The sequence below is a fragment of the Trichoderma camerunense genome (assembly GCF_050948025.1).
Source record: "Trichoderma camerunense strain CBS 138272 chromosome Unknown V8C40scaffold_23, whole genome shotgun sequence".
NCBI classification, from domain to species: domain Eukaryota; kingdom Fungi; phylum Ascomycota; class Sordariomycetes; order Hypocreales; family Hypocreaceae; genus Trichoderma; species Trichoderma camerunense.
This window is the reverse complement of record NW_028145347.1, coordinates 10,853-30,426: the sequence shown is the minus strand read 5'-3', so window position 1 is coordinate 30,426 and position 19,574 is coordinate 10,853. Positions and strand designations below refer to the sequence as shown.

General features: G+C 44.8%; 5 protein-coding genes across 5 annotated transcripts; 2 read left to right on the top strand and 3 right to left on the bottom strand.

Moving 5' to 3' along the window:
- Nucleotides 1–752: 752 nt before the first annotated feature.
- On the bottom strand, nucleotides 753–3,360 carry V8C40DRAFT_277720 (Zn(II)2Cys6 transcription factor domain-containing protein; the record flags this gene model as incomplete). The annotated part of the gene is made up of 7 exons (XM_083220989.1): nucleotides 753–1,160; nucleotides 1,214–1,326; nucleotides 1,576–2,015; nucleotides 2,107–2,108; nucleotides 2,321–2,564; nucleotides 2,618–2,993; nucleotides 3,144–3,360. 7 exons carry the CDS (start codon nucleotides 3,358–3,360, stop codon nucleotides 753–755), a joined length of 1,800 nt encoding a protein of 599 aa, XP_083068178.1.
- Nucleotides 3,361–3,548: 188 nt separating this feature from the next.
- Nucleotides 3,549–7,042, bottom strand: V8C40DRAFT_256793 (heterokaryon incompatibility domain-containing protein). Its single transcript, XM_083218337.1, has 2 exons — nucleotides 5,439–7,042; nucleotides 3,549–5,370 (listed from the first exon to the last, which is right to left on the bottom strand). The coding sequence occupies exons 1-2, from the start codon at nucleotides 6,745–6,747 to the stop codon at nucleotides 3,800–3,802; spliced, it is 2,880 nt and encodes a 959-aa protein (XP_083068177.1). The 5' UTR covers nucleotides 6,748–7,042; the 3' UTR covers nucleotides 3,549–3,799.
- Nucleotides 7,043–7,197: 155 nt separating this feature from the next.
- V8C40DRAFT_283359 (glycoside hydrolase family 43 protein) lies at nucleotides 7,198–9,376 on the top strand (the record flags this gene model as incomplete). Its single annotated transcript, XM_083221930.1, has 1 exon — nucleotides 7,198–9,376. The coding sequence occupies exon 1, from the start codon at nucleotides 7,625–7,627 to the stop codon at nucleotides 9,374–9,376; it is 1,752 nt and encodes a 583-aa protein (XP_083068176.1). The 5' UTR covers nucleotides 7,198–7,624.
- A 1,681-nt stretch (nucleotides 9,377–11,057) lies between these two features.
- V8C40DRAFT_277717 (uncharacterized protein) lies at nucleotides 11,058–14,127 on the bottom strand (the record flags this gene model as incomplete). Its single annotated transcript, XM_083220988.1, has 7 exons — nucleotides 11,058–11,232; nucleotides 11,286–11,363; nucleotides 11,545–12,433; nucleotides 12,826–13,037; nucleotides 13,095–13,193; nucleotides 13,480–13,817; nucleotides 13,888–14,127. 7 exons carry the CDS (start codon nucleotides 14,125–14,127, stop codon nucleotides 11,058–11,060), a joined length of 2,031 nt encoding a protein of 676 aa, XP_083068175.1.
- Nucleotides 14,089–19,161, top strand: V8C40DRAFT_256786 (uncharacterized protein). The gene is made up of 11 exons (XM_083218336.1): nucleotides 14,089–14,199; nucleotides 14,330–14,817; nucleotides 14,875–14,898; nucleotides 14,958–15,150; nucleotides 15,209–15,586; nucleotides 15,649–16,254; nucleotides 16,311–16,677; nucleotides 16,734–17,191; nucleotides 17,296–18,173; nucleotides 18,243–18,713; nucleotides 18,779–19,161. Exons 2-11 carry the CDS (start codon nucleotides 14,530–14,532, stop codon nucleotides 18,998–19,000), a joined length of 3,885 nt encoding a protein of 1,294 aa, XP_083068174.1. The 5' UTR covers nucleotides 14,089–14,199; nucleotides 14,330–14,529; the 3' UTR covers nucleotides 19,001–19,161.
- Nucleotides 19,162–19,574: the final 413 nt, after the last annotated feature.

Below are 19,574 nucleotides of genomic sequence, written 5' to 3'. Positions count from 1 at the left end.
TTTCTCAAATGAACCAAGACAGTATCAACGATTTTTTTTTAAAATTGGACACTTTTGTTTGAAGATGATATCATCTGTCTATACTCAGCGTGCACTTCCATGATATACATAGTTATCTTGTAAGCCACATTTCATTTACTAAAAGTTCAGAGCCAACAGTGGCATCAAAGCATCGCTCACAGTACGATTCCCGATATCCATGTATGGTAAATATCTAATTGACCAATTGCGATCAATGGAATGGGGTAGTTGGCCACTTACCAAGACAAAGCTAAAATGAGAGAATTGTAACCTTGGCATGACAAAGCTTATAAATCACGGGAGAGTCCCCTATCGAGGACACTCAACGATGACATTATTAAGCAAGATCGTATTATATACTGTTATATTTCACCTATGAATGCACCTTTTGGGACTATATGAAAGGTAAGTTGATGCAAGAGGACTATCCGATTCCACATACCGCGCGCTTGTGAGGATAGAGTTCATCATGCCTCCCCAATCACTTATTGAAGTATATTAAAAATATATTTGAAGTGCTGTGATACAAGCTACTTTGTTACTGAGTGAGTGCTTACATCTGCCGGAGCCTCTGAGTCATCTACGATATCATTAGGTTCTGAGATAAAAACAGTGGTATATGTCTCACTAGACGCATTCTCCTTATACGTATGCTTCCTACGAATGACTACTAGTATTTGAGGTAGAATACATGACGGTCGTAATCGACACTTTAAATTAGGTTCCAGGCTTTACATATTTTCATTCCATATGAAATTGAGCTCATCATCAAATACACCGAATGTTTGCGTAAAGTCCGCTCCAAATGGCGCAATGGATGCGTCAAATGGATGAGCTAACCAGTCCTGATTGATGCCATAATCTCCGCTGGTAGGATCGACTGCTGGCATCGCAGTTTCCGCATGTTCGCTAGCTGGGAATCCCTCTGTATTCGAAGCAACACTGTTGCTCGGCCGTGAAACTCCCAAGATACTAACGAACCTTTCTCTGAAGCTTTGTGTGTAGGTCTCTAAGAGAGATGCAAAAATTCCAGCAAGATGCAGATCATCAACAATGTGAAGACGGAGCACTCGGGCGCACTGATCGATCAGTTCGAGAGACGAGTTGAGCTCGTCCGTAGGGACTCCAAGTGCGAGCGCCTATGAACGTTAGTTTCTAAAAAATATGTAGCGAAGACAAAGGTTTTGCTTACCTTGAGCAAGAAGATGCACGATGAGATCGCTCTTACGTATGTGCGAACAGGCAGATACCTCAGTCGCCCAATCTCAGCAAACCCAAGGATGATTCGGAGAACATCTTTTGCTGCTACAATCACACTTTGTATAAAAATATAGTCCTCATAGTAGAAGTCAAAGATTGACGACATCACACTGTTAGGCACTTCATTTGCCTGTTGGCTCATTTTGCGTTCCGCCGCTGCTTGTAAAGCGAGAGAATAGAGATATATCTTTGTGTAAAGAAAGTCAACGGCTAGGAATTCACGGAATGGCCCAGCCGCTACAAGGACGTAAGTAAAAACGTTTTATTAAAACTCATCCAAGGGGATGTCCGTACCTGTGGCTGCTGTGTATTTCGTCCACCAATTTTCCAGTATCGGCTTAAAATGATCCAAGATTCGACGATATCCCCCGCTTTTAACAAGCTCTCGCGTTGAGGCTTTTGATGCGAAGAGTAGATCATGAGACGCACGTGTCAGCCGACTGAGATCTACCCACAAAGACATAGACTCGATCCAATGGTCACTAAGCTGGGAAGTCGGTGATTGTTTGAGCGCATTTTGCGACAAACTAAGTAGCGTGTGAGGAATGAGCGCGGAAAAGCCGATTCTGAAGGCCAATTGGTTCATGTACAAGTACAATACTACTCTTAATCGCTGTCGTCTTTGCCTGTTAAATTCATGAGCTGTAGTTGATTCAGAGACGCTATCATTGTCTCCCTCCTCGTCATACAGCCCCAGCTCGTGGCCAACACTAGCTGCAGATTGAATGAGAGACCTGTGAGAACTCTATTAGTAACATTGAAAGTAAAGGTGAAGCTAGTGACGTACCAAGACATCCGATCCGATCTTTTCATCGGCTCAACTACACCTTCCAACCATCGGTAAGTAGCTATAAGATGTCAGTTGTAGCATGATATGATTGAGAGTAGCGGGTGATTTACTCGAAGATGGACCGTCCTTAGGAGTATCATCCTCCGAATCCCATGCCTCAATATCCGGAGGCAAGTGCAGCGATCGAGCATGCCACTCAGCCATTAGGAGGAAGCCTTCCACAGTCCCAAGACTTCGCGCCGAACTTACAATGCCTTTCTCCTGCCCCCATATTACACGCTGTAAGAGCGACTGACAATATCGCCAGAGTCTATTATGTAAAAAATAGCTGCGAGATAGCCAGCCGTCGCCATGCAATAAATGATAACGGCTTGATAGGGTGAGAATTACAGTGCATAGGACAGGCTCCGTATCAATTAAATTGAGAAAGTTATCAGGGTTCCCGTACCAGTCACTGATGACAGGTGTGAAAGGACACATGTTCCTGAAAAATCTAAAAGAGGATATTAGAATGGGTCTCCTGGCAGTCTCATGGCATACACGTACAGAATGACAAACGTTGCCGCCTCCTGAGCAGTCAACCATCGTTTTTTGACGAACTTTAACCTGGAGAATGCCTGGATAACCTCTGGCGGAGGTTGGACAACATTTTCAGCAGGATATGCCCATTCCCAACCTTTGGAAAGCCGCGAAGAATTGAACCCGGGTGTTCGCACTGAATTGTTGTCTGTATTGGCATGCAATGACTCCTCATCATTTGCGGTAGGCCGAGCTGCAGAGTCGCTGGTGTGGTAAACTTCAGCTGCTTCAAATAAGAGATTTAGAGCTTCGGATTGGTTGGACACTACTGTTCTAGTAACACGATCTGTTAAGTCGCTCAAGGGTGAGTCGTTCTGCTGTGGATGTATGCTCTGTTCCGTCGCTGCTGAGCCCGACAAATGGCTGCTGGAGCCATCGTCGCCTAGTAGGGTCTGTGATCGTTGGCCCCATTGCGATGTGCCGCCACCAGTCGTTCCATTACGCGATGTCGCGTACACATTGGACGTCCGGTTCTCTTCGCCCTCTGCTTGACTTGCATGCCGTGCCGACTGCTTCTGGGACCGCTCTGCTGTGAAAATACACTCTTTTCGCTCCCGCTTGCACCTCATGCACACGGGATCGGCTCCGGGCGGCGGGTCTGGGATCAAGCATCGGGCCTTGCGCTGGCGGCACCGGACACAAGCTTGATACGCCCTCCTGGGAATTTTGATAGCAGCCGCCGCGGCATCAGGCGGCATAAACTGGTCCATCTTGCGATAGTATCATGTACTCCCCCCGCAATCTACAGTAGGAGCGGATAACGGTGGGTGATTATTTTATGTACCGGAGGAGCGAGATTGTGAGATGTGGCAAAGGGCGGCCGAAGCCGGAAAAGTGCGGAAGTGTCCGCAGCCTTGTCAACCAGCGATCTCCTACGTATCACCTGGGGGAAAGTTTCCGCTAATGTTAACCACATTTGGGCCTATCATCGGAGCTTTGCTTAGGCTCGACCTAATGGGATCTCCGTAGGAATATAAGGAGAACGTATTCGGCGCAAGGAGAACAATAAAAAGTGATCATGGAAAATAAATCCAAGCGTTACATGCGATTGAAAGGGTTTGTAGTAGGGGAATATATCTATGTAATATCCTTAGTTCATAGTTTATACTGTCACTACATATGAGAGTGTTGGATATTCCGTACAGTTTACTAAATGAGCACGATTACCTCATTCTCTATAATTTCAGAGCAACCCTCACTATCTCCAAGGCCAATCCCGATCCGCCTAAAAGTCTTTGTTTCAATGTTCACTTGGTGCAACAGTAGCCGGACGAATCGCGTCGGGGTCCACATATCAGATTCAAGGACATCAATATACCAGCATTGATCGATTGGGTCAGCCATGCAGTCCTGGCGATACGGATCCAAAATTCCTTCGTCCGTATTCCACTCCGCCGGCTTTGCTAGTCTTCCGACTGTCCCCTTGAGGGTAATGGAGCCCGTCACGGCCGCCTGCGCCTCGTCAGAAATATTAGCATCAAAAGACACGACATCGGCAATGCAGCGCATTGCTCCGTATGCTTTTAGATGGCCTGCGAGGTCATAAAGAACGAAAGCAGTCACCGAGGCCCAAGACCATGATGGAAATTGGGGATTGCGCATCGAGTGTTCGTAGACGCGAACTTCCCAGCAGAGACTCTCGAGAAGCCGATCGCCCGGCCATACGCCGGCAACAAACTTGCTCTTCATAAATGGTTCCATGGCATGACCCAACCCGACAATGGCAGTCAACCGGTCTCGTCTCTCTGTCATGGTGCGGCCGGTGTAATCGTACACTAACTGCTGCCAATGCTTAAACACATCCGTATCCCCCCATCGATCTGTAAGCACCCCTCGAACAGCGTTCTTTGTCTCCGATCTTTCCCATGGCGCGTAATCTGACAAGTGTAATGGTCCGGGATAACCCTCGGACGCGTAGAGATCAAAACACTCCCACCAGAGCATTCCGCGGCCATAGTACAAAATCCGTGTGCTCATCATTTGCTCTTGAAGAGTCCATGCCCGTTGGTGTACGGGTCCATACATGGAGGGTTCCATAGCAGGGAGGATGTTGGGACACGCAACGAGATACAGGGGAGAGTCAGGGATCTTGGGGGGAGTGGATCCAGCTTGCCACGCATATTCACGGAATGCCTTGGGTATTCTGTAAGTTAAGCGTACTGCAGTTGAATTGCGAGTCTCACGAAGTCGAAATAAGCCATCGTCACTGCTACTCGACGCCACAGTCGAAATTGTGAAGAATGCGCCAGCATAAACGTGCTGCATATTCGCAACCTCGTGGGCCCACTCCACTCCATCGTCCTGAACGATGCAGATGGCGTCGATCCAGATATACTGGAACCCTAGGTCGCGAGCAACAACAATGGCATCTCGCAATGTTGCAGGTAATTCGTGGAGGGGCATAGCATTTTCGTGGCTCAATAAATTTGCTTTCGTTGTCTTGTAGAAACCCGAGTTGGCTGTGGCTTTTCCCCAGCAATAAGAAAGAGCGCAGTATCTGCCTGTCATGCCTTGGCTTCTGAATAGAAATGGAGCTCTTGTCTTATCTCCTACATCAATGACACGGGTTGGTAGAGGCATCTCCCCACTGCAAAACTTCTTGCATGTGGTATGTGATCGCTCGCATTTGTCAAGCCAATGTTTAGCCAGTTTAAACGCTTCCGGTGAACTTGTCTCAGTCGTCCTGCCGTTATAGTGGCATGTGTTCAAGATTGTATCCTCTGCTCCATAATAAATTGTTAATCCAGTCACATAAACATGTCGTCAGAAGCAATCTGGGATTCCTCACCGTCTAAATGGGTTAAATGAAGAACAAAGTTGAGAGAAGAGCCCATTAATATGCGCACCATGTAAAATGAACTTCCTGGGCGGATAAGCTCAAGAGTTACTGCTCCGACCACTTCCGTATTAAATTTCTCGATCTCTGTGTCACCCTTCTCTCCCAGCCAACGGCGTTGATAGCTCTCTTGCTTATCAATACCATCGGCTATCATACTGCAAAGTGGACAGCCAAGACGAGCTGACTCTTCCAAATGATCCCGTAGAGAATAAAGCTGAAACACAGAACAGTCACCATATACGGCAGTATCGTGACCTTCGGATCGTGTCTCGTATGTTGGACAGGCCCATGATTGAAATGCAACGCATTGCGAGCAGAAAGGCTTTTCTTTGGCTTGGAGATCCTCTACCTGGCCAACTTCACATAGCGCGTTAAAAAAGCTCTTGATCAGTCGGCCACTCGTCAGGGATATGTCCATGTCCCGATCACATAGGATTTCCTGGATGTCCGGCGTCGAAATAATCCACCAGTACACCTCCAGCAGGTCCTGAGAAGGGAATAGCTCCCGATGAGTCGATGAACAGAACAACTTGCGGGCCATGACACGGAGCTCGTTACGAAAATGCGACTCATGGCTGGATATACTAGAAAAGTGGCCGCCGTGCTTGAGAAGTACAGCTATCGTAGGACCCTGTTTGTCTAGCAACGCAATATCCAAAGGCACCCAACCTTCTCTTGAAGCACAATTCACATCAGCGCCAGCTTCAGCCAGTTTCTGTACCATGCGCACATCCGCAAAACGTATGGCTTCGGAAATTGGAAGAGTATTCACTTCCACTTTTTCATGAGTGTCCCAGTAAGTTGTCTCTTGGAATGTTGCATCGACAACTGGAGCGTTCAGATCAGCGCCATGGTCAATCAAGAAGTCCACTGTTTTGTACTGATGGTTGTGAACCGCTTCCATTAACGCAGTTCTACCCAACGCGTTATACAAATTGATATTAGCGCCGGAATTTAAGAGGAGTTCGGCAGAAGCATAATCTTCCAAAAATAGGGTCAGATGGATTGGAGTATTCCAGCTATACCATCTGTACTTATTCTCGAGCCATTCCTGCTTCAAGTCTTGCTCCGTCCATATCGTATTGGGATCTATCGCGGCCTCCAGGGCGGCTTTCCACGCTGCAACATCATGTGGTACCAATGTTGTAGAGTACTCTTTTGGCTGCTGCGGTTTTTCTCGCCACCTTTTTCTCTGGGATTTTGACTTGGAGCGAAATTTAGTGGTGATGCCACCAGGGCCCAGGGAATAAGTAGGCATAGTTGGATATCCAGAATAAAATGCAGGTAGGAAGTGTTGATCGTAAATAATTAGAAATGGACAGTTTTTGTAATACGTGTCCCCTCTTGCCTTCGTGGCAGTTCTGGAAACCCCGCATTAGCAGCAGGGACTGTCACTATTTAGCAGACAAGAAAGCCCCGACGTATTAATCACTCCTTCAGGATTTCAATAAACGAACAGTGACCAATTTTATAGATTGGACTTTATGCTTATTATATAGGTAGCTAATTGTATGATTTTTAATTGGCACCTTTGATACGCTTGACCTTTGGATTGGGTGGAAAGTATAGAATTGTGACAGAGTATTAGGATGCAGAATTACAGAATATATCGTGACTTTAGGCAGCTGCCAAGATAATCTATTAAAAGCAACAGGCAGTATATCTTATGTAAAACAGCTGATGTGTAATGAACTAGAAATTTTCGCGTATTCAGTAATATTAACCTGAGTAAATAAATTTGTACAATATCTAGGCAATTAATTTGTGATTGACTTTCTTGTTTTCTACCTTGATGTATTGGTGGTGTGCAGAATGAGGGGAAAATAGATTGAAGATTAATTGCCGATCGATCGCTCTTTAACAATTACACCACAGTTGCTCAATTAGATGCTTCTTGCTTGCGCGATGTAGCCATAGAATAGCTGTTATCTTTCCTATTGGTTTATTATTTCATCCGGATCGTCCCTATATAAGAGCCTAAACTCGTCTTCGGAATATTCTTTCGGAGTTTTAGATCGAAAGCATGTCTTTCGATGTCTTTCTCCATGCGTTTATAAGGGTCAGATAGTGCCCCAAAACTGATGAGTTATTGAGGGTCGCATTATGTATATATCTACTCAAGGCATTCTACAAACATGTTTCTACACCACATCAAAGCAATGAGATACTGGGGTTGCTGTCTTATGCTATTTGGCTCAATTGCACAGACAACAGCACGCAATTCTACTTATTTTAATCCCGTCCTCGCCGGCTGGCATTCCGATCCCTCATGCACTGTTGTTGATGATACATTCTACTGTGTTACATCGACTTTCATATCTTTCCCTGGGCTCCCTATCTATGCTTCCAAAGATTTGGTCGACTGGAAGCTAATAAGTCATGCCTGGAATCGTGAAAGCCAGCTTCCCGGCGCCAGTTGGGGCACCCCGGATCAGCAAAACGGTATGTACGCAGCGACGATTCGACACCACGACGGTGAATTTTTTGTCATTTGCCAGTACTTGAATGCACCGGAGGGCAACATTGGCGTTATTTTCAAGAGCTCAGATCCTTACAGCAATGTTGCCTGGAGCGATCCGGTACGATTCAAGCCTTCGAATATCGATCCCGACTTGTTCTGGGATGACGATGGTAAAGTCTACTCGGTAATGACAGGAATCACTCTCCAGGAGATTGACCTCGAGACGGGTGATTTGAGTCAACCGCCTCTAAGCGTTTGGAACGGCACCGGTGGAACATATCCTGAAGGACCTCACCTTTATAAGAAGGATGATTGGTATTACCTCATGATCGCAGAAGGTGGTACGGAGCTCAATCATTCCATTACAATCGCACGGTCACGGAATATCAATGGTCCATATGACAGCTACGTTAATAACCCTATCCTCACTGCTCGAGGTACGGACGACTATTTCCAGACTGTCGGCCATGGAGACCTCTTCCAAGACCAAGAGGGCAATTGGTGGGGAATGTGCCTCTCCACACGTTCTGGTCCAGACTGGAGCATCTATCCTATGGGACGAGAGGCAGTACTCTTCCCAGCAACGTGGAACAAGGATGAATGGCCAATATTGCAACGCGTAAAGGGGAAAATGAACGGATGGCGCTTGCCACCGCGAAATCGCGATATTCCTGGAACGGGGCCTTTCAATGATGACCCTGATCGATATCAATTCCGTCTAAATAGCACAATCCCACCCAATCTTGTATATTGGCGTGTCCCACGTCAGGATACCATCACCACCTCGAACAATGGCCTGCGGATAGTACCAAGTCGAAGCAATTTGACCGGCGTCATTACTGCCTCAAATTCAGAGGCAGACCTTTCATTGAGTGGCCGACGTGGTCTCTCTTTCATCGGCAGACGACAAACACATACCATTTTTGACGCTAGTGTTGATCTATCTTTCTCCCCTAAGGAAATCGATCAGGAGGCTGGTGTTACCATGTTCCTCACCCAATTTAATCACGTTGATCTGGGTCTTGTCCTTCTTCAAAATGATGATACCGCCAAGCCGAGTCTCTTTCTTCGCTTCCGAGCTGTCAGTGGAGGTTCCACTGTGGACTACTCATTGACAAGACTGCCAGATCATTGGGGAAACGGTCCTTTGCGTCTCGAGATTCAGGCACATAATACAACTCATTTCACGTTTTCAGCTATGCCATGGTCAGAACCACATAAAAGAATCATGGTGGGTGCTGCCTCGGGATCACTACTAAGTGGAAACACAGGTCCATTTACGGGAAGTCTGGTCGGCATGTTTGCGACCTGCAATGGAGCTGGGAATAATACTACCTGTCCAGATGGGGGTAACGCTTATTTTAAAAATTGGGAATATACAGGAATAGCTCAATATATTTCCAATGAAACGGCTATCTCACTATAGTAGTGGTTATATAGTAATTTACATCCTGAACTGTTCCATTTACTCCTGGGCAGTGGGGCCACACCCAATGCTGCACGTTCAGTTACTAGTACGCTTCTGCTGACATCCAATACAGACATCGCATACCCTGAGTTATATGTTACAACGTCATATTGCTGACTTCTCACTCTCTAGTTACTCAATTGAACAGCGGAATAACTCTATTGATACCTCTCTTAAATAGAATTTCCCGCCTTCCAACCAATGTGATAGTTCATTGATATGAACTAGGCCGTTCAAAATTTCTCAGGCTTCGTTGGAGATTGGTAGATGCTAAATTGAAAGCGCGAATAAATACACAGAGACGTAGATGGAGCTATTACGAGAATCGACATTTTGGAAAAGACAGATGATTTGCACATTGACTTTTCATTGTGAATGTACATCTCAAACGCGCCGTGCTACTTATTCAATGTATATAAATCAGTGACAAAGTCTCTTAGGCGATTGACTTCTGTCTCCGGCTGGTACTTCATCTCTGGGTCAAGCCACTCTATTACATCCTCTACAGTTGCATCCCATCCTTCACTACTTTTTACAAAAAGAAAAACTAACGCAGCACAGTGTGCTTATTTTTATTTATATGGGCGGTTCCTAGACTAATTTTCCCCGATCAATAGTCATTCTTACATTCCATAGCTCCAACCCATCTATCTATTGGAACTAAAGTTGTTTCAACGGAGGGGAACTTGTAAGCTCAGGACAGCCAAGAAGTTTGCCATATGTCTTCCTTCTACATTGCGCTTAGCTACTGGCGACTGATAATCATGGGAAGAAAGAACCAGCGTTGTCGCGAGGATAAAGTTGCTGCATTTACATTGCTTAAATTCTAGATATTATCGGTAAGCATAGGATTGCCAGCGAGCATTAATTAGCTCTTTGGTGATATAAATGCTCGTGATTTCAACGATTAGGTCAATGGTTTCTCTCTCTAGGCTCCCTGTTAGATGCTCGATGTCGCTTGACCATGCGTCTCACAATTTATAGTGGGATTGTATCGTAGCCATAGGCGAAGTGAGAAATAAAAGATGAACCGGCGTTATGCTAAATGTAACGTTCTCAATTTCATTTGTATCATCAAGAGATTTTTCTCTGTCTTCGGAGTTTAAAATAAGATAGGATGTTGTTTTTATAAAAGCCTTTAATATATCGCGAAGAAAAGATCAACTGTCATTGTTTGTATGGGAATTCTGAATATCGGAACTTGATCGCTAGACTGCAAGACGAGTTAAGTAAGTAATGAATGCATTGCTCTAGGCTATTGTCTCTACTTTCTAGCTATAACCATGTATCTAATTTTCTTTTCCTTAATCGTTGCTGAGGCATGCATGTCTGTTGTCATCGAGGTTATTGGATATTCAATATAGAACCATTGTCAATTCAAACTAAATGGAACTTACATAAAGGACCGTACAACCTTTATTAACTATATAGTATCTATTGAAAAATAAAAACAGAAATTCTATAATTTAACCCAGAAGAAAATGATTTATTACCCCTGTTAGTTTCAAAATTGAGATTTACTTATTTTTGTAATAACAGCTCACTGAGGAGTTGCTTCTTTCCCTTCGCTGTAGCAACAGACTGCATTAAGAAGTTAGCAATAAATCACTAGCTGTGGCATATTGGCTAATATAATGTATTAGATATTGTGAGGGCAACAAACTTCTTCAATAGAATCCTTCATAATGTAGCGAGTGGTAACTACTGGGCGGCATTGACCCATTCTATAAACCCTTGCTAATGCCTGCTCTTCGACGGCGGGATTCCACTGAGGCTCGAGTAAGTGGACACGGGATGCATTTGTTAAATCAAGCCTGGCATTTGTTAGTTTTTCATATAAAGAATGTACCAATAAAATTAAACCCACCCAACACCTCCACACGAAATAGTGGTTAACAGAACCTTAATATCCCCATCTTCTTTGAATTTCTGAATCGACTTGTCCCTAGTTGAGGTTGAGTCGGACCCATCAATTTGTAAACAGCGGATGTTAACTGCAGTAAGCGCTTGTTGGACCATAGAGAGGCTAGTTGTCCAGAAAGAAAATACAACGCTAAGAATGATGTTTTTCTCGATCAGCCTCATCATGCCTAATTGTTTTATCCTTATAGTGTATAGAAACTCACCTTTTCTCAGGTAGGCATTTTAATACCTCCTGGACTAGAGCGGAAACTTTGCTGGACATTTCCGCCGTGGAAAAACCATTATCTAAGGGAAACTCTCCGTCCCTGACTTGCCGGATCAGTTCCAGGGAAAAGGGGCGTAGCCTACAAGAGGGTACCTTTCTGCAAAGGCATCCGGTGATTGGTAGAACGTCGTTAAACACCACGCAACTCTTGCAATAAACTTCGCGGCACTCAGAGTAGTACACATATGGCGAATTGCCAGCGGTAGTTGCTATGTTCGAAATGTCGATAGCTTTGCGACAGTCCTTGCAATTCACAACCCCCAACGCCAACTCTGAAGCAACCACTGTTTTAACTGAGTTGTTAGTTTCGGGTGTGATCGCAACTGTCTGTTGACCAGTGATGAGAGCGGAGGATCTCGAACATAGGCCTAGGTTGCAAAACAACCGAAGCTTATTGATCAGCTGGATCGTAGTTATCCATGACCGCGTCTCAGAGAGCCCCATGTTCATTTCTTCCGAAACGTCTTGAAAGGCATTCTCTATTTCATCATACTTCTGCTTTTCTTTGGAAGAGAAGTGTATCACTTTGATAACATCTCGTCGCGTCGGAAGTACAATGACACTGTTGGGACGGCGGATCATGATTGGCTGACAAAGTGACTTCAGACGCCTAACACCTTCTGTTACGTCCTCCCGTCGAAAATATTCAACAATATCCTTATCAAAAATATTCGCATTATCGTAAGGTGGGAAATGGAGAAATCTTAGCAGTCCACCGATATCCGCGAAGCTGTTTTGTATTGGCGTGCCTGTGACAGCCCACCGAGAGACGGCCTTAAGTGCTGAGATGGCCGACGAAGTCAATGTCCTGTTTCGAATAATGTGTGCTGGAACAACTTGGTCAGCTATGAGTGATGAATATTTAAAAGAGACTGCAGAGAGTTAAGAACTCGACAACCTTCGTCAAGGATGATTCTGCGCCATCGATGTCCAAAGAGGCTTCCCTCGCGGGCAGAATATTTCTTCCATTCTGATAGAACAGTTTGGTAGGTAGTGAGAACCACGTCATAGGCCATCCCATCAATAAGCCTATCCTTACCATGGTGCTTCACATAAGTAAGGGTGGAGGGATGCAAATGGCTAGATACCAGAAGTCAGAGGGTAGTTAAGCCATGTAGGAATTGATTGAGATTTACTTGGTTAGTTGATATTCCCAGACACTGATCACTAGCGCCAGAATTAGCATCGAGTCTTCTAACAAAGGTCCTTTACGACTTACAAGGTAAAGGCACCACAACAAGCGTCGCCTTGTGCGCTGCAGTGGTTAAGCTGTTGTGAGGTGTTCTTGGTTCTTTCCTGAGCGCTTTATCGGCTATGATGAGGGATATCATTTGTAGGGTCTTGCCGAGGCCCATTTCGTCAGCAAGAATGCCTCCGTTCCAGGCGGGTGGCGGAACGTCTTGATGAAGTCCGGTGATGTTATTGGTATAACTAAATACGCCAGCAGGGTGAATACAAAATAGAATCGATTGGAGAAGATCGACTTACGTCAATGAGCCATCTTCCTCAAGCTTTGCCTGCCAGACATGCTTCGAAGCAGATGTACTTTCGCGCATCAAGAAGAACCACAGGGCTTGTTTCTGGTGCCTAAGGAACAACTAAGTAAGTCCTGAAGGGATTTCGAGATCAACAAGGTAATAAGAAACCATAACAGGTTAAGACCCACCGACAAAGCTCTGTTTTTAATCCAGATGGTTGCGACCACTCAGGTAAGGCATCTTCGGTCTGGAGTGCCTCGAGAAAATTGGACGGCGTAGATGTTTTTTCGTGGCCTAGTTCGGGACCGTGCAGCTCTGATGTCATCCTCGGGGCTTCAAATAATCCATCCAGACAGTGGGGGTTCTTATAAGGTACGTTGCGCTCGCAGTTGAACGGATCCTGAAGATAATATTTGCAGCGATCCAGAAAATCCCCAATGTCATCGCCCAATTCCTCAGGCCCGTATAATATAGCAGCGGCCAGGGCCACTGCCCTGGCTGTTCGTCCTGGGCAACTCCGGGTAGCAACCGTCTTCAGCATCAGCTGGATGTTTACGTGCGATTCGGCACCGAGCTTGAATAGGCACTCCGCGCCTTTATCATCGAGCTTGCCTACGCAGGCCCCGTCTGACTTTCGTTGGACGATTCCGCTCTGGCTGAGGGAGGCAAGAACATAGGTAGGGTTGTCAACCACATCTGCGGTTTCTATTGAAGTAATCGGCAGGTTCTCGAGCTAAAATATGAAAGCACGGTAAGCTTAAACTTAGTAGTGAAATCTAGAGCCAAAAGAGTGGATATCTCACCATTCCATAGCAAACTATACTTCCAGCGGCCACATCTTCATGTCCCGCTAGCAAAATCCCATCATCCTCGCTATTCACCTCCCTAGAATCACTGTTGATACTGTCGAAATCGCAATCGGCCTCTGTTCTTACGTCCAACGAATACGAAGGATCCGATGAGCTCTCGAGTTTCGTTTTCGCGATCTCCGCGCTGTCAGGGCTGTCAAGTCGCCGCCGTTTCGATCGATGCGTATCTTCCATCTTCCATGAGATGCGGCGTCCATCAGAAAGAATTTTACCAATCCATACAATCGGCCCTAGAGAAAAGTATAGGTATGCGATTTGCGTGAACCCGGATCATCCAGTGGGTTGGGAGTGGGAATGAGGGGATTCTACGTCTAGCCTAAGCCTGGCCCTATCTACCTACTCGAGCTGACTGGAAAGAGCAATGCCACATATACAGATACACAGCCACCTACACAGCCACCTACATATAGCGAGCCGCATACACAGCCACCTACAGCCCAGCTACATTTACAATCATTGCTGTCGTAAATTTCTTGATCACCTTCCTCATCGTCCATTCACAAATACAGCCTAGACTAGTGGAGTTTCTCGCTCACATCACAGACTGGACTGGGTGTACCCTAAAGCTTCTGAATTATGGCCAGTGATGGGAGTGGTGCGCCTTTAGCAGCAGCTTTAGGCATCAAAGAAGCTGTTGAACGGCTCCGAGATTCCCTGAGCTCAGACGATCAGAGACAAATTGAGAATACAATGAGCGTACAGGATGTGATTGACTCATTGGTCAACATCCAAAAAGAACTCCAACAGAGGCGGGAGAATCGAAACCTACGGAAATTATACCCCTTCTTACAGGGATTAGAACGTTATTCGGGGGTTATTGATACGCTTAGCAATGGCTTAAGCCCTTATTTGCCTTGGATATGGGTGAGAAGATGATATTTCTACTTAAATCCTCAGAGGAGCTAACGAAAACGAGAGTAGGCGCCTATCAAGCTGATGCTACAAGTAAGACAAAATTATTTATAAACAAATACTTGCGGTATACCACTGCTGACTCGAAAAAGATTACATCAGACTATTTAGATTCGTTTGACAAGCTAATCGATGCATATGGACGCATTGCTGAGACTCTTCCTCGCTTGAATAACTTGGGTGACGCATTCAAAAATAACCCGACACTCCTTTCTAAACTATCCCTATATTATGTCGATATACTAGAGTTCCACCGCAGAGCTTACAAGTTCGTCAGAAGACGATGTGAGTAACTAGTAATCCTTCCCTTTCGTTCATTCCCTTTCGCTTATCCTTCAGCTAGCATGGCGGTTTTTCTTTATGACCACTTGGGCCAACTTCGACATCCGGTTCAACTCTATCCTGGCAGCTATGACTAGACATAGCGAGGCAATAGATCAAGAAGCAGCAACTATCGATATAATCGAAGCCAAGCTCTGGAGAGAAAAGCTAGCATCACAGGTAGCTATAAGGGAGAAGGAGAGGAGTGACAGGCAGCGACAATCTGTCATTGCCTGGCTTACTCTAGACCAGGTTTCACAGGATGATAATCGCGAGAGGGTGCTGAGAGACTGCCTGCCTGGGAGTTGCGATTGGTTATTGAAGCACATCCAAGTAATATCTTGGCTGAAGAACGATTCTAAAATGCCAGTGCTCTGGCTTCATGGCAAGCCGGGTGCAGGTGAGCACATTATAACTCATGACTATTACTAAGATATCTCAATTATTGACTACAAGAGCTAGGCAAGACCGTAATATGTGCCAGCCTCCTCAACTCACTGGAAGAAGGCGACATTCCAACTCTGTTTTATTTCTGCAAGCACCACCAGGCTGATACATCATCGAAAATATTGAAGATGTTAGTCTTGAATATCATAGACACTAACCCTGATCTTACCACCATGGCCTTTACAAGATTTGTTGAGAAGCACCGTGAACCATCTCTTAAAGTTCTTCGGGCTATGCTCGTGGGCTCTGAAGATAAGCAAGGCTTGCTCTATGGAATTCCGGCCTGCCGCATTCTCATCGATGATCTCGATGAGTGTGATCCAAAAGAGCAAAAGTACATCATCGACGATCTCCTCCAACTAGTTTCTGTGAAGCCGGGGGGTAGGAACTGCAAGTTATTAATATGCAGTCGTGATATGCCTGAAATATCCCGTACATTGCACAAGAAGCAGAGAAATGTCAGTATAATCTCCTTATCCAGTGAAAAAGATTCTGTGAATCAAACAATTCAGGCATTTGTGGAGAGCCGGCTACGAGATCTAGTAGACGAAAAAGAATCGTTTCACATCGGAGAGAACTTCGCCGAGGAGATTGTGAGGATTATTATCGACAAGGCAGATGGTACGTGGCTGAAATTACAATCCACCAAGCTCGAAGTGAAAGCTAATGTTTCAAAGGCATGTTTCTCTGGGCAAGATTAGTCCTTGATTCCCTCTCAGACGTGGATAGTGTGAAAGAACTTCACAATGCTATCACGATCATGCCGAGAGAGCTTCCCGAATTGTATTCTAGGATCCTAGAAACCATCTGCCCAGAATCTGGCGATGGCAAGATGCACAAAGTGATGAGGATACTAGCGTGGCTCGTGTTCGCCAAGCGCCCCCTTAAGCATCATGAAGTTCTCCATGGAGTGGGAATCACTCCTGAAACACCGGTGATAGACAAGTGGAACGCCTTGGATAAAAGCGCTATCGATAAATGCAAGCCGCTCGTGGAAGAGCTTCCAGATGGTAGCATTGCACTGATACACTTTACTGCACAGGAGTGAGTACCCCAAAATTGGCGTTTGGCATGGAGAAAGTTGACTAAAATTGCAAAAGATTTCTGCAAAGAGACTTGTTAACACGGCGTGTTAACTCCGCTACCTGGGAAGAGCTCATTGCATTCGCTTGTGTGACCGTAATCAAGGATAGCCTTTTTCTTCTCGATCCAGAGCTTCCTCGGCTTAATCAGCTTTTTCACATTCTTAGTGGTGCACATGCGCTTTTGCCATACGCAATACACTTTTGGCTTGACCACGTCTTGGAATACGCAAATGTGGGAACTTTACCCCCGGAGTCAGGATTGGGGCAGGCTTTGAGCTCTTTGAAAACACTCCATGACGGTTTATACTCAAAAATGAAATCGAGCGCCACAAGCCAAGCTACTACGTCCAGCACCGTGATATCAACTGACGTTCGGCTTGAGGCATTGTCCCATCTAACAGTATATTCACTCTGCGCTTCTATTGTCGAATTTCGAAGAGACTGCGCGAGCAGGTCTGCGAGCAACGGCCAAGGCAAGTGTGGATCCCTCATGCTCTATTCTTTCACCTTTTATCTCTGTGCTTATTGACACTTTCGAATATTTAAGAGAAAACTAGCTAACTGTTGCCTCTTGTAGAGTTTGAAGATCTTACCGTAGAGCGCGATCCTACGCTTCTTAGTGCCTTATTGGTGCGATTTGGTGATACTGTAAGCGAGCTACTAAGGGAATCTTTTGCCAACGATGAAATCTCCAAAAACGAACTGGATGTTTTTCGAAAGCAATACCTGCAATGCTCCTTCCGCTGTCGATTCATAGCCTGCACAACGACGTCTCTTGGATTTGCTACTGAGGCTCTCAGGGCATCACATGAAAAGCTGCACGTGAAGCGGCTGTTCTGTAATATGCCAAATTGCTCCCGAGGCAAAATCGGTTTTCAGCGGCCTAGAGATTTGAATGCTCACAAGCGCATGTATCATGAAGAAGGAAGCATATTGGTACCCCCCAGGGTACGAAAAACATTCGAGCCTGAAATAGTAATGAACCAGGTATACCCTAGTTCTTCCGATGGCGGGCTTTTACGACAAAGCATAAACATCCAACCTGGGGCTCCCGCTCAGAAGCAGCAAGACATGATAAAGCATAAAATATCCTTGACACTGGATTCGGACCAAATAACGACAGCTCTTGCAGAGTCGAGAGAACTTGCACAGCAGCAGAAAGCTTTTTCTATTTTAGTTAACGAGAAATTAACGTCTACTTTAGATGTTAATTTGATTTGTTCATTTGATCACCAAAAAGTAGTATGCTCTGTTGACATCAGCGCAGACGACAACCTGGTCGCAACGGGATGCAACCAATCAGCTCAAGTTTTCAACATTCGCACGGGAGAAAAGAAATGTCATTTCAACATAAATGTGCATAATTTATCTAATGATGAACTTTATTGTCGATGCGTTCGCTTTACCAACGATGGGAAATATCTAATCGCAGGGTCAGAAGATAAGCTTGTTACAGTAAGTACATTATTTTCGTTAATTTACTTAGATAAGTAGTATATCAGTCTGACATTATATGAAATATAGGTTTGGAAGCTTCAGGGCCCCAGTAACGTGGCCAAAGTTTTTGAGGGGCACCAAGAAGATGTATACACTCTTGCTGTTGCTTCCGATAATCATACTATTGTTTCTGGATCAGGTGATCGGACTGTACGAGTGTGGGATCTCCGAAATGATACTAAATCAAAGGAGATCATGGTTTTATCTCTTCCAGATGGTGTCACTTGTGTTGCCATCTCTCCTGATTGTCAGTTTATTGCTGTTGGATCTCTTGATAAGTCCACATATTTGTGGAGTATGAAGACTGGCACAATGCTGCAGAAGTTTTCTGGCAATAAGGACAGTATTTATTGTACTGCATTTTCTCCAGATGGTCAAACAATTATGTGCGCCTCATTGGACAACACGATCACAACCTGGGCAATTGATTTCTCTGGCTATTCGAATAATGCAACGGAGATTTCAACACAGCTTACAAAACGCTTGGAGCTTCATAGAGTAAGTTTCTTTTATATTACTTTCCTTGTATGTATAACAGAGTCCAGGCTAATTATAAACTCTAGGATTTTGTATTATACTGCAAAATGACTTCAGATGGTCACTGGATTCTCTCTTGTTCTAAAGATCGGTCTGTTATTTTTTGGGATTCTGAAAGTGGGAGACCTCATATATCATTGACTGGACATGAAAATAGTGTTATTCAAATTGCGGTGGGGAATTTATCTCGAATATTTGCTACAGCTTCTGGAGATGGAATAGCTCGAGTTTGGTCTTATACTTATTAAAACCAAAGGCTGGGGCGTAGCCTTCCTCTGACCAAGCTATTGCAGCTTTACTGACCCTCTTGATAATAAATATAACCTCTCTACTTATTAAAAAGAGTTCTTTTGAGCCTTCGTATTTTCATTATAATATTTTATATTACAAGTTATATTTTTCCCTTCAATTATAACTACTATTGTACCCTAAGTAATTATGACTGTAGGACGTTAAATTCATGACCATGGGAACCTGTAGCCAAAGGAACTTAAATGAGTAACTCCATAGGTTGTATTTACTTATTAATTAGAACCCCTAAGTAATAAAAATATAAAGCGTAAGGAAATTGGTTATCTCATATATCAAAGCCATCCAATTGCACAGTTGGAGCGCATTGAGACGCCACACCCAAAAGCCAGATACTTTCAAAGTTAATGATTGATATAGTCATGCAATGATGAGAGAACTAACCCTGTCCCTGTTCCAATTTCGGCGATTTTCATGTCGGACGACATTGGTATTTTCGGATTTAGTGTGTAGCCATTATGCATACTAAATAAAAGATGTAGTGAATCTAGCCTAACGAGATTGAGTAGCGGC

Excerpts from the sequence above, each read along its gene's own strand:
- V8C40DRAFT_256793 (XM_083218337.1), bottom strand. The coding sequence starts at position 6,747 with ATGCCTACTTATTCCCTGGGCCCTGGTGGCATCACCACTAAATTTCGC. Across the intron at positions 5,371-5,438 it reads TCATTTAACCCATTTAGACG|AGGATACAATCTTGAACACA; the intron begins GTGAGGAATCCC and ends ATTATGGAGCAG.
- V8C40DRAFT_256786 (XM_083218336.1), top strand. The coding sequence starts at position 14,530 with ATGGCCAGTGATGGGAGTGGTGCGCCTTTAGCAGCAGCTTTAGGCATC. Across the intron at positions 15,587-15,648 it reads TCATGGCAAGCCGGGTGCAG|GCAAGACCGTAATATGTGCC; the intron begins GTGAGCACATTA and ends TACAAGAGCTAG. Across the intron at positions 16,678-16,733 it reads ATACACTTTACTGCACAGGA|ATTTCTGCAAAGAGACTTGT; the intron begins GTGAGTACCCCA and ends AAATTGCAAAAG.